The 14809-nt window shown below is 34.0% G+C and overlaps 1 protein-coding gene across 2 annotated transcripts in view; it reads right to left on the bottom strand.

Annotated features, from left to right (window-relative positions):
* LOC129237491 (homeobox protein cut) overlaps window positions 1-14809 on the bottom strand; it is a 133794-nt gene that overhangs the window by 33809 nt on the left and 85176 nt on the right. The window contains exons 2-4 of one of the 2 annotated variants that reach the window (XM_054872272.1): window positions 7800-8359; window positions 7322-7503; window positions 180-989 (exon numbers count right to left, since the gene is read on the bottom strand). In XM_054872272.1, the coding sequence (XP_054728247.1) occupies window positions 180-989; window positions 7322-7503; window positions 7800-8359 (1552 nt within the window). Of the gene's footprint in view, window positions 1-179; window positions 1890-7321; window positions 7504-7799; window positions 8360-14809 lie in introns of both variants that reach the window. The other variant, XM_054872271.1, reaches the window with a different exon arrangement.

The raw sequence follows: 14809 nt of genomic DNA, 5'->3' as shown, positions 1-14809 counted from the left end.
AACAACTACTAATACCACGTGAAAATACCAAGCGTTACATATAGCTTCTATTGCCGCCTCACAATTTCCAGCAACTCTATGCTTTGCTACCTGTCACCTGTGTGTTGCGCTGTCAAAACTTTTCACCGTAAGCATAATTTTAAATTTTGAAATTTTGAAATTTGTTTCAATGGACTCACCTTTCTTCGGTATGAGCGACTTGAGCAGCATTACCGCGTTATCATCACAGCCCCAGGCATGCATTTTGCGATAGCTGTCACGTCCCTTCTCGGTCAGCTTATCCCACGGCTTTGGCTTGGACAGCAGCTCCGACACGGTGCCCTGCGATAGTCCCAGTATGTATTTGGCGAACAGTCTCTGTCCGATGTTGTGCACTGATAGCAGCTCACGTATGCGTCGCGAGATATGCAACGTGTCCAGCGGTTGATTGGCATACTTGTCCATGTTGTAGCGCAGCATTTCTTGCAGTTTTGCCTCCATCGGATCACTCTTGGGTATGAGTGATTCGCCGAGGCGACCAGCCATGGAAGCGCCTGGTGGCAGCTGCAAATCGTCGGCAAAGCGGAAATGACCGCGCTCCTGGAATTGGAATGGTAGCGCATGCAAATAGCCTGGCGGCAGGTGTGGATGTGGTTGTGCAGCCATTGCTGCCGCCATGGCAGCGGCGCTGGGCGCATTCGCATTTGGTGTGCCGCACAAAGTGTTATTGTTGTCTTCCAACATTGACTTGCCGCTGCCGTTAAGCGCGGCGTGATGCTCATCGCGCTGGTCGAGTGCGTGCGGCGTATTTGCGTTGGCTGATAACTCATGGTTGGTGCTATTGTTGTTGCTATGCTGCGCGTCCACGCTTGATTTCTGGTGCGCGTCAGCGCTAAGATGTGGCTGATGCAGGTGATGATGTGACGGCATTGGAGGTGGTGGAGGCGGCGGTGCTGACGGCCCTTGGCCATGGTGGCTGTGGTGATGATGGTGGGACGGCAGCAGCGCATCTGTACGTAGAGAAGAAGAAGAAGTAGGTGGTGCTGTTGAGAAAGTGGAATTAACTAATTGGCTGAGCAGCGCTGTGGACGAAGGTCCATGTTGCTGCGCAGCGGCTGCAGTTTGCTGTTGCTGCTGCTGCTGTTGCTGGTGATGGTGATGGTGCAAGTGGTGTGGCATTAGTGCAGAGTGTTGGTGGTGTTGCATCGGATGGTGATGCTGCTGCTGTTGAAGATGATGATGATGATGCTGTTGCTGATGTGGCGGCTGCGGTGGCGGCAAACGATGCTGCAATTGATTGGCAAATATGCTATTGGCGTTTGGAGTTTTCGTAGCAAGCGAGGAGCCGCTGCCATTATTGTTACTCGTTGACGTGGGCATCTTAAAACCACGCCAATATGAACTTACAAGCTCTTCGCCGAGTAATGAGCCAAAAGCATCCATATTCTCATCGAATACTGTAGCAGCAGCGGCGGCGGCTGCGGTGGAGTCGGCAACATGTTGCTGCAAAGCTTGCAATTCGGACTTCTCCGAGGCGCCGTTGTCAGATGCGCAATCGCTACCCGCAGTCTCTAAGGCGTCCACATCGATTGTGGGCAGCTGTGCGGTTTCTTCCACATTCTCAGCTGCACTTTCACAAGCCGCAACTAGATTTTCATTTTCAGGCAATTCATTGTTGGCGGACTCATGTATGTTGCTATGCTCGCCAGCATCATCATCGTCGTCGTCGTCGACAATTTCGATTTTGGGTATTTTTGGCATAATAGGCAATTGTGTCATTCTTGTCGGAGACGACAGTTTGCCATCGTCGTCCTCTTTACTAACGTTGCTATTGTTGCAATTGTTGCTGCTGGCTGCGACATCGCCGTCGTCAGCGTTGTCCATTTGTTGGCTGGCAGCAACTGTTGTTCCTGTGGAACACAGAGCAAACAGACACAGCACACAAAAATGTTGTTGTCAACAACAAATTTCAAAATTCATATCACAAATGGTTAATGTAGTGGTTAAAAGAAAGCGAATTTTTTGGCATCTTTTCTCTTTTCGAAAATATTTATAAAAATCATATTTTGATTGATCGAAAGTTGGTTTCATAAATGGGGGAAACTGGAGGTTAATGGGGCTGTTCTGAATATTGGTTACTAATACAAGAAGAGGCGTACAAAAATTGAGGAGTATGAATAGATTATTTTTAAGATTTAATACTGAGTTGCGCACAGAAGCTTTGAAAGTTTTAAAATATTTTATTTCGGATTATTTGACATAGGTATACAAGCAAATATTGCACTTCCAAATATCACAAAATAGTTTTAAGTGGAACGAGAAAATTTGTAGGTATTTTAAAATGTATAAAAATTTATTTTAAAATATAAAATTTATTTCCAATTTGAATTTTTTCATTTGCTGAATTTAAAATTTTCAAATGCAATTTATTTTTTATTTGCGAAAGTAAAAAATTCGATCAAATTATTTTCGAGACAATTTTTGAATGCAAGTTATTTTTTTGTATCTGAAATTGAATAATAGTATCATTTTCGTAGAAATTTATAAGATTTCTCGAAATTTAAAATAGTTTAATTTTATAAATATTTTTAAGATTTACATTTTTTTTTTACTTTTAAATTTTTTAAAACTACAGTTTAACTATCTCATGAACGTAAAATTTGTGAAATTTCTAAATTTCTAAATTGTTTTTTTGTTTTTGTATTTTATAATGGGTCTGTTCACAATTAAGTGCAAACAACATGGCTTAATGGCAATGGCAAACATCATGGCAACCCAACAACAAAATGCATTTAAGGAATTGAATGAATATGAAAATTGCTTTAAAATGAATCAAAAACTTTAAATTTCTGAAAGTTAAAGCCTTACATTTTTACACAGTTAAGCTACGGTTTTATAAGTAAGCAGTGCCATAGTATGGCAGTGGCTGACGTCACTGAAATATGGCCTGTGTAAATTCTAAATATACTTAGTCTAGATCATTCCTCATCACACCGCAGCATAAATCATTTATTATTATTTTTTATTTAATTAAAAAAGCGAAGTTTAATACTATGTAAGTACCCACTGTTTGAACCTATCACTGCAAAAATACAGTCGTATAAATTAACATTTCTGTGCACCGCTAAAAGACGGCTGTCACACGACGCCACCGCTTCTTAGGAAACCGTGGGAATTTGGGAATTTCAAGTTATGAGCTTTTAAAATTATAGAAATTTCTTAACTTGTAATTTTTTTCAGTTCTATAGTCGCAATTCAAAAAATTAAATTTTTTTTAAATTCATGTGCTAAATTTTTTTAATATATTTTTAAATATAAATGTTCAATTTATTTATATTTCAAACCATTGCGCGCCAGGACAGCGAAAAAGTTTTAAATAGCAGTGTTTTTAGTAACCAATATTCTAAAAAAATAGTAATTGACCTATAATCATTTTTTTTGTTTTCTCGTTTCCTTTCAAAGAAATATAGCCGCCAGCAGATAAGCTCAGCTGAGTCCATTTTCTTCATTTTTGCCAACAATGAACGCCAAATTCCAAAAAGTGCAAGCAATTTCTGCAGTTTCAGACTTAATTTCGCCAGATTTTGCCAATTAGTAGAAATCGATAATTTATGAATTTTCTTTTTGCCTTGTTGCAGCAACATGTTTCAGCAACATTTTCATTGGTTACGCAATATGCAATCGATTTAGATTTTTTCTTGCAGTTCCTTGTTGTTTTTTGTTTGTTAAGTTTTTGCTTTTATATTTGTATTTTTTTAAATTTTTTTATTTTATTTTTTCGCTTGCGTCTTTTTTAAAATTATGCTAAGAAAAATGTGTATTTGCAACATGCATGCACCAACATCCATAAATGTATTTATTATATTATTTTTATGTATGTAGTATGTAAGTAAGAAAATAACTTTTGTTGCTTTTGTTGTATTTTTTTTTTAATTTTTTTGCTTTTTTGTTGGTTTTTGTTTTCAATGAAAAAGTAAGTCTTTATGCTTGTAAGAAGTGAGAAAAGAAGAGCAAAGGAGTAGGAGTAGATAAACGTATATGTGTCAGTAATTGTTTTTGTTGTTTTTGCTGTTCTTATTTGCCAATAACTGTCGCGCTTTATTGCTGCTATTGCGGTCGTTGCCAGCGCCACAGTGGGGAAACCGTGAATACGCTGGTGTTGACACAGCACACATCGCCGGGTCATAAAATGCTTGGCGCCACTTTTTAGTTCTTATGAGTTGTGCCGCTCGCTAGCGCGCCGTCGTCGCAAGCGTCATCGTCGTCCACGCCACTGTCACTGCAGCCCCCACAACAGTTTGCATCGAATCGAAGGCAGCAGCAATTGGCAGCGGTCGCCAATTCGTCTTGTTCAATATATTTTGTTTTTGCAAACGCATGCCACCAGCACGCATACACTTCAACAACACATGTGCACGCACGCAACACCTTTAATAATTTTTTTTTTTCATAAATTAAAAAAAAAAATGTTTTCCTCCATGCAAATAGCAGTAATGATTTTATTATTATTTGTTGTCTGAAATTTGTGTTTGTTGACTTTTTTCTTCTTCTTCTTGTGTTTGTTGCTTGTGGGCACTCAATTACATTGTTGATTTATTAATATTGAAAAAGTCATAAATGTGCAACTCTTATTTGGTTTTTATTTCAGTGATTTATTCTGTTACACACACACATACATACTTGTAAGTAGATTGAGGTGAGGACAGATAAGTGTAGTAATTTGAACAGTTAAGCGATTTAGTAGAAGCGAGTTACGGTGTGTATGTGTGTAAGCTGTGTGCCTTTGTATGTATGTATGCATTTATATATAAGTTGTTAATTTTTGTATTAGTGCAATATTTTTACGGTTGCAGGCAAGAAAGTGAAAAAAGTATGCCGGTTAGTTTATGGGAGTAATGCAGCGCACAAATTTTTAAAGGGGAAAAAATTATTAAATTTTAAGTAAAAAAAATGGATCAGTGAAAAGATTTATTTTATTATTAACTAATATTTAAACGAATATTTAAGGATTAGTGGAAAAAATTATTTAATATTTAAACGAATATTTAAGGATTACTGGAAAAAAATATTTAATATTTAAACGAATATTTAGGGATTAGTGGAAAAAAACTATTTAATATTTAAACGAATATTCAATAAATATAGCGGAAAAAAATTCTGTACCAAATTTCTAGGAAATAAACTCTTAAGTTAAAAAATTAAAAGTTTACAAATTTTTTTTATATTCAATATAGTGAAAAAAATGTGTCATGGAAAATTTAAGTAATAAATAACATATAAATAATAAATTTAAGAACGAAATTTAGCAACTTAATATTTCTTGAAAATCAAAAATCTATGTAGAGCGAAATTTTTTTTGTTTGCACGAAAAAAAAATTAAAAATTGCATAAAAAGAAATCATATATTATATTATTATTAATATTATATAACATCAAAATGGCAATCATTAAAAAATCGATAAAAAAACTAAAAAAAATTATTTGCGTTCGCTTAGTCTATACGAAAATGATTAAATATACTGCTTAAAAAATAGCTTAGTTACTTATTGATAAGTTTTGACTATTTATTTAATATTATTAATTTTTTGGTAAAAAAATATTCTTCCATATATTTTCCTACAAAAACCATATACAGTGTACTCGCTCCTAACGGACATCTTCCATAAGCGGACACTTTTTTACCACTAATCCTTAAGGGGTAACACCACTGTAGAAATTTCAAAAAATTGATTTTTTTTATAAGCTTAAAAAATTCTTTGAACCTTTTAAAATACAGAACAAAAAGTTTTATACGTTACCGAAGTCTATTTCATAAATATTTTAAGCTTTTAACCAAGCGTTTGTGACTGCTACCTAACGACTTCTCCAAATTTCCAAACTTTAAACGCGTTTTTCTCAAAACACGTTTTCTGAAATTGGCACGCAGCATAACTCAAACAATTTTAAATATTTTTAATCAGGTTTTTCACTACGTCTGTATAATAACCTTTTTAAGAGAAGAGCGTAGGGGATTTTCGATAGATTAATTTAATCGATTGTTATAATTATTTAAGTGCCGTTTTTTTAGTCCAAAATAGAGTTTTTTCCTTCAAATGCTTGCTAATTCCACAAAAATAAATATTTTTTAAATCCCCTAAGTGTTTCTCTAGCTATTCTTATCTAGATTAAGAAAAAAAATGTTTCTTTGTTCCAGATGAAAATTTGCACCTTCTTACTTATTATTACCTTTTTTTTAATTTTTATACATACACATAAGCGGACACTGTTTCAGTATATACCACAAATTCATAAGAATTTTTAAACATTTTTTTCGTTTGAGCGGACAACCCTCCCATAACTTATTATTAACTTTTTCTACACTGTCCTCTCCAATTTTTCAGTCCCTTAGGTGTCCGCTTAAAAGAGAGTACACGGTAAGTACTAGTTTCGAACTTTGTGCGTATTAAAAAAAATAACTCAGCAAATTTTCATCAAAATTTAAACCTTTTTAATTAGAATTTTCGCAAAAATTTCGAGTATGTATTTTTATAGCCTATTGAATTTGGGATAATAAACTAGCGGTACGAAGTTGTTAAAAAATGGTTTTGATTTTTGACAATTCTTTTTGCTGACTGTATTTGGTGTTTTCTGTTATAAAAAAAAGTGAGGTCAAACCTGGGAGTAAGAAATGTAATTAAAAAGAAAATAAAAAATTATATTAATATATATAAAAAAATAAATATAAAAATATTATATCGCATAAAAAAATTAAAAATATAATATTTTTTGTTTTTTACTTAAGGTACGTGTTAGACAAAATACTTTCTTAGTTGTGCTAAATTTTTGGGCTGCACTACTCCAATTATTAAATTTTCTTCATTTAAGCTTATCATTTTTATAAACAAAAAAATTTAATCAACTTCAAGGCTTCCATTGCAACATAAGAATTATAATTATTACTCATTCAAATTTATATTTACAATCATTGTCTGCATCACTGTTATCAATTTTGAATATTGAAAGAGTCAAAGTAAGTTAAACAGGCACCAGCAGCAGTAGAAAAGGTCTCTACATATTTGTATGTGTGAGTGTGAAGCGAGGTGCTCAACAGATAAAAGAACAAAGGTGACAATAGTAAAATAAGAAAAAATGTAACAATCAAATTTATTAACAACACCATAAATATTTGTGTAAAATCATTGTTGTTTCTTAATAAAAAAAAAAACATAAAATGTGCAACAGATATCACAGCAGATAAACAAGTGAAGAGTGAACCAAGGAGAACAATAAGTTGAAGTAGAGGAAGAAGAAGAAGCGCGTTGGAGGAAGCGATAAAAAAAGCCTTCATTACATGCATACTTACCCTCTGCACCGGTTGCAGCGACAGCACTCTTGAGCGCCTCGGCAGCCGCCAACGCTTTGGTGCCTTCAAGCAGCAATTCCTGGAATTTGTTCGGATCATTGGCGCATGCGGCGGCTGCAGCGGCTGCTGCAGCAGCAGCGATAGCTGATTGCTGACTAATCACATCCAAATCGAGTGGGCTGCTGTGTATGGGTGAAGAATCGTAAGAAAAATAACAAAAACAAAAATAAGATATAAGTTTATAGATAAGATTTATTGTTAAAAAAAAAAATTAAAATTTTCTCTATTTCTAGACAAGTGTTCGATTTGTTTCATATTGTTTGAGAAAAATATTAAAACAGAAAAAAATCAAATTCGATTTAACATTAACAGCATTTTTCAAGTGTTTTGTGCTGCCACTTGTTTTTCAATTATTATTATTTTTCCCAAAACTATTTAACCATTGAAAAATGTATGCATATCAAACTTTAAGACTCACTGGTTTTCCTTTTTGATTTTAATCTCGCCAACTGGTGTTGTTGTTTCAATTGCTGCTGTAGTTATGCTGCTGCTATTATTTGTCGTCGTGGTCGTCGCCGTTGTTTTTTCCGTCGCTGTTGTTAACTTCTCACATTCACGATCGGCCGCTAGTTCAACATCAGCTACAATCTCTGTAGCAGCATCTTCGATGCGATCTGTGGCTGCTGTTGTTGTTGTTGTGGTTAAATCAATTTTGGCAACTGGTACATCAGCACTGGCAGCTACTGCATCTTCCTCGTCATCCTCACAATTATCATCATCATCATCATCGTCATCGTTGACAACATGTGTCACTGGCACAGTTGAGGAGGCTGTTGTTGTGATTGCTATTGCGCTGTTGGCTGTGGCTGTGGCCGCTTCGGCGTGCGCTGCATTGATTTGTTGCTTATCAAGACGCGCTTCCAGACGCATAATGTGCTGACGTTTCACTTCCAAATGATCTTCAAGTCGTTGTATTTGTGTGAATTGTGTTTGCTCGAGTGTGCGCAGGCGTTGTACCTCTTCGATGAGTGCTTTAATCTGGAGAAGAAGGTCGAAGAAAGTATATAAATATTAGAAGTAGGCGGCCAATGGGGGCTGGAGTGAAATTTTTAGGAATTTCAAATAGTGTGAATGATGGGATTTTTTCTCCCAAAATTAGCGATAATAATATGTGATTGTATCTTTAATTGTGTACGTAAATGCTAGACTTTTATTTTAGGAGAAGGAATCATTAGATGATTACATATAATGTGCATTCATGAAGTAATCATTACATGTAATGACACTAATTTTTCGCACACCATTGTAATCATTTATTTACTTATAGTAATGCATGTATATTTATATGTATTATTATATGTAATCATTACACGAAATCAATACATGTAACCACTACATATAATCATTACATGCACTCATTACTTGTAATCATTACATTTAATCACTACATGTAATCACTACATGTAATCATTACACTTAATCAGTGCATGTAATTACTACATGTAATCATTACATCCAATCATTACATGTGATCACTGCATGCAATAATTATTCGCACTCATTACGTGTAATAATTATACTCAATCAGTACATGTAATCCTACATTTAATGATCACATGTTATCATTACCTACACTCATTACGTGTAATCAATACATCCAATCATTACATCTAATCATTACAACTTTGATTAACTACTTTAAATACCAAAGTTTTAATTGCTATATATACAAAATATCAAAAGGGACTTGCAAGTGATTTGTTTCTTTTAACCCACGGAAGGATAATTTTTCCATCTCTGAAAATGAATAGACGCAAAATTTAATATTAAAATATACACTATTATTCTTACTGCCACAGACTTGATAAGCAAGCAGGAGTAAAAACAGCACCGTAACCGCCAATTTTTGCTCATCAATTAAAAACCGCCCCAAAGTAAAATAAAATTAATTTCGAACACACATGAAACAATTACATACCCTTGTATTTGTTTATAAAGGTATGTATGTAGATGTACATATGACTGCGTGCGAATGTGTGTGTGTGTGACTGCGCCTGTCATTAAAAAATCATGCACGCCCAAAACAACAAAGCAACAATAACAAAAAATCAAGAGCAAGCAGTCTCATAATAAAAGCAATAACAACCATTTGTAGCCACATTCCCGCAAGTCATAAAATCGTGAACACGTACATACATACATATGGATATACAAGAAGAACACATGCATATGTACATAGGTGTGTGTGTATATGTATGTACTTGCATAAATATTTCTTGTGGAAACAGTTGAAAACTTTGTCTTGTCTTTGACGTTATTTGAAAATTTTCAATATGACAGTAAGCGCATATGTATGTATGTATGTATGTGTAGATGAATATTTTTATGTTATATTATTTATGCACACATATTTGTGAATATCTTTTTCGAAAAGTGCGCATATATATGTACATATTTACAATTTCACATATGAAAATCTTACACCGCTTGAAAATGTGCCGATGTATGTATGGATCATATAATACAAACGCATATGCACGAGTACATATTTGAGCGCCTTTGGGGTTGCTCCATTTGACAGTGGTTGAGTTGCTGTTGTTGTTGCTATTACAAGTTTAAGAAAAATTCCCTTGTCAAATTTGCCAATTATCATATTTGCGTCAACACAAAACACCGGCAATCTCATTTAATGCCAAAGTACAATATATGCGTATATATAGAGGTGTGTGTGTGTGTGTGCTTGTGTTTGTATTGCTGTGGAAAACTTTTGAAAATTGCACAAAAAGGCATCGAGCAAAGATTTTCATGGTAAGTTGCTGAGGTAGCGGCAGAGGCAGAGGTGCGAGTTGGCTTACTTGCGGTGTTGAGGTGAGTGCACCTTTGCAGTATTTGTTATTTGCAACAATCACGGTTGGTAAAGATAGTTGAATACATATTTAACACATATTCACATACACTTGTGCTCACATAATTAAGTGACTTTATCTTTTTACAATGTTTTACAATGCTTCCAATACTTTTCAGGCTAAACACATCTTCGTAAGCCTTTTATATGGAAGAAAAAGCTCAACGTAATATACAAAAAAAATTTTTTTAAAAATCAATGCGATTTTCGAGTGACTTAAATTTACATTTTAATATACCTACTACAATTGAATGGGCTATAAATCTGCATACCCAGAAGTTGTGTAAAGATTCTGATAATATATTGAAAATTTTGATGAACATTTTTTTGGAATTCGTAAAATTTTTATTTTTAAACATTTTTTATCTGATGAAAATAGTTATATGTGAAAAAGTTTTGTTTTATTGAGAACTACGTGCACTAAGATTAAGATTTTTAGTTTTTTAGCTCACATTTAACTAAAGTGGTAGCGAAATTGGACGCAAAATTAGCTAAATATTTGAGGTGATTTTGTTCATTGGATTTTTTTTTTTACATTAAAAGTCTACTCTAAAATACACCAATGTTTCACCAATGGTATGAAAAGTGAGCAAAAATGCCTAATGAGAAAAAACTGTTTTAAAATACACCAATGTTTCACCAATGGTACGCCAAGTGCGCGAAAATGTAACAAAAATAATACGAATGATATTCTATTACATTTTAGGGAGTAAAATGCTATTTTAAAATACACCAATGTTTCACCAATGGCATGAAAAGCGAGTAAAATGCCACAAAAATAATATGAGTGATATGTTTACATTTTAGGGGTAAAATGCTACTATTAAATACACCAACGTTTCACCAATGGCCTGCCAAGTGTACGAAAATGTTACAAAAATGATATGAGTGATATTCTATTACATTTACGAGGTAAAATACCTCTTCAAAATACACCAACGTTTCACCAATGATGTGCAAAGATTGAAAAAGTAGTTCAAAATGGAGGGAAGCGCATTCTAAAAGATGGTAGGGGATAAAATGTTATTGGAAAATACACCAACATTTCATCAATGCCCTATAACTTGTGTAGAAATGCCACAAAATGAGTGAAAATTATATTTTTAAGACTTTTAAAAGCTAAATAAATGTTTTAAAATATACCAACGGTTTCCCAATGGAGCAAAAATTGGAAAATTCTTACATTTTGAGGGTATTCTTGTGCGGTAAGTAAGGCTACTCGGAGGTATTTACTACAATTACGTATCAAGATAATGCAAAAACGCATATCTTAGGGTACCTAAATTTTACTGCAGAGAGTATTTTTTTTTATTTCAAAACAGTTCTTTCTTTTAGAAAGAAAACCCATTTCAGACCAATTTTTTTTGAATTTTTTTATCCAACTATATTATTATTTTGCTTGAGAAATGAGCTGCCGGTGAGCAAATCTATATTTGTTTTGTTTTAATATAATACATTTTTTGTTGGAATTTCGACAAAATATTATTAAAAAAAATAGTTGCTAATGTCAACATGTATAAAATATAAGCCAGTCGCAAATGAAAAATTAAATTTCTGCGCAAATCTGTTGCTTATGCTTCTCACAAGTATATATAACAAAACACACTTTCCCCTGCGCCTTGGTGGCATAGGTCCTTGAAGGTAATGCAAGAAAATAAAAAAAAACAAGAAATATTCGCGTAGTTGGTGCATTGTCTTGCTGTCGATAGTGTGATTTGAGGCAAAAATTATAGCAACAAACACGAAGGCAATATTAAAAGCAACAAAAGCTATAAAAAAGTTTGCTTACTTGCTATAGAAACCCTATCCATCCCCAACACACACACTTTACTTACACGCACAGCCTTGCCACATCGCCACATGTAACATTATACCCCACACTCTACCATGCTACGTATTTATAGACTCGTAAATTTCGTATTGAATTACACCGCAAGTGGTTATTGCTTGTTCGTGCAATTTTTCCTACACATTCGCGTAAGATCCTGTGCACATTTTCTTGCTACTTCTGACTGCCCCACCGACCTCTTTAGCTGGCAAATTAATAACATTGTTGCCTTTTGCATTTTGCAACAATCGCCTGCCGAATTTTATGAATATGCATGCCGCCAACCCTGTAAGTATGTTAAGAAAATTGTGCGGTAACAGAAAATCACACACTCGCATACACACCTATGATTTATACATATACTATAGGTGGTGAAATTTCGCTTTGGCGCATAAAAATCTCTTCACAGCCGAAGATGATTTGTGTTCTATTGCAGCAGCCTTTATCCATACACGTGAACACGCTGCCGTGATTGTTTCATTTTATGTTTATATGCATACCATATGAAAGTGTATAAGTATGCCACTTGTGTGCTTGTGTGCACTATCAATGTTACACCCACAATAATTTTGCCGAAAATACACAATCATAAATTCGCTATATAGCATTAACTCACTGACGTTTCTTTTGCGCCTTTTGTGAAATGTGAGGATGTCTAATCAATTAATTTATTATGCCTGGCGGTTATTTTTCTCTTATTTGCTGTTACGTATCCTTACCTACCTATATAAATAGGTACATGTATGTATGTAATTGTAGCACGTGTGGTTGTCTGCGGTATTTGTTGTTTTAAGCACGCGCATTTTGCATTTTGTTGGTGGAGTGTGTTTGAGAGTTTGTCGAAATTTAATATTTTTCAATTAAAACTTTTTTGGCCTATTATGATTGTGTGCGTACCCATGACTTTATGGCAGATACAACCCAATTTATAAATATCTTTGCAGACGCTTTTTTATTGTTATTATTAACCATATCGCTGGCATTGACGTTTGGTATTTTACGCTGATTGCAATCTAATTGTGATTGCCGATAAAAGCGTTAATTATTATATTTTTTAAATTTTATGAAGAATACTACGAGTTTTGAAAATAGTAAGAAAAATTAGAAATAAGATGTTTAGCGTTTGTAAATGGAGCAGTTATTGTACTTTGCACCAAAGTTTCACCAACGCTTCACCAACAGTGTTTGAACTGTTGAATAACAATACAGAGTAATGGAAAAAGTCTAATTACGTAAATTTAACATTTAGGAGCACACCAACGTTTCACCAACAGTGCTTAAAACGTTCAATAATGATACAGAGTAATAGAAATAAGTTCAATTAAGTAAATTTAAGATTTAATTGTACTTAAGAGCACACCAACGTTTCACCAACAGTGCTTGAAACGTTCAATAATGATACAGAGTAAAAGAAATAAGTTTAATTACGTAAATTTAAGATTTTAGTGTACTTAATAGTACACCAACGTTCCACCAATTGTTCACCAACATTGTCTATAACTCTGAATAATGATACAGGGTAATTCGAATAAGTTGATTACGTAAATTTAAGATTTTAGTGTACTTAAGAGTACACCAACGTTTCACCAACGATTTACCAGTAGTTCTTTCAGAGCTTGTGAATGATGGAACAATACTGGCTTAACCTTAAATTTGAAAATTTAGCATTTTAGGGTACATTGGAGTACATTAATACTTCACCAATGCCGCTTGATGCGCTTAATATTGTTGTAAAAAAGGGGGAAAGCTGTATAATTATACAAATTTAGTATACAGAGTTTCACTGATATATTTAAAAATCGCACTAAAAATATCAAACAACAGATATAAAAATATGCGAAAAACTCTTTTAAAATACACCAATGTTTCCCCAATGGCGTACAAAATATACAGAAATGCCACAAAATTAATATGAATGATATTCTAATGTATTTTGGAGAGCAAAATACTATTCTAAAATACACCAACGTTTAACCAACGGCATATAAAGTGCGCTAAAATGCGACAAAAGTAGCGCGAGTAATATTTTCAGGGCCTTGAAAAGATGGAAATCTATTTGAAAATACACCATTGGTGAAACGGTTTAAAAAGTGAGCAAAAACGCCACACGCATAGTGTGAACGATAATTTAATGATTTCTAGGAAAAATGAACTGTTTTAAAATACACCAACGTTTTACCAATGACATGCCAAGAGTGCCAAAACATTACAAAAATAATATGAGTGATATTCTACCTTCTGCTCAAATATGAAGGAGACGGTATCAATAAAACGGTCCGCGGATGACATATGGCAAAAATAAATTTTTTGTTTTTTGGTAGGAATGCTATAAGCTTACATGGCAAATTTCAGCGTGATATGTCACATAGTTTGTTTTCTGTGCTACTGTAAACAAGTCAAGCTCGAGTGTGTTCTTCGAATTCTCTTTTATGACTTCAATTGTCTCAAAATGTTTTCCACGGAAAACAAACTATGTGACATATCACGTTGAAATTTGCCATGTAAGCTTATAACAGTCCTACCAAAAAACAAACAATTTATTTTTGCCATATATCATCCGCGGACTGTTTTATTGATACCGTCTCCTTCATATTTGAGCAGAAGGTATTACATTTGAGGGGGTTAATTGCTACTTTAAATTACACCAACGTTTCACCAATACCATGTAAAGCGTGAAAAAGTACTACAAAAACGGCGGGAATTCTATTTTAAAAGATGTTAGAGGATAAAATGATATTTTAAGGTACACCAACAT

Source organism: Anastrepha obliqua, chromosome 2, assembly GCF_027943255.1.
Source record: "Anastrepha obliqua isolate idAnaObli1 chromosome 2, idAnaObli1_1.0, whole genome shotgun sequence".
NCBI lineage: Eukaryota > Metazoa > Arthropoda > Insecta > Diptera > Tephritidae > Anastrepha > Anastrepha obliqua.
This window is presented reverse-complemented; position numbering and strand designations above follow the sequence as displayed.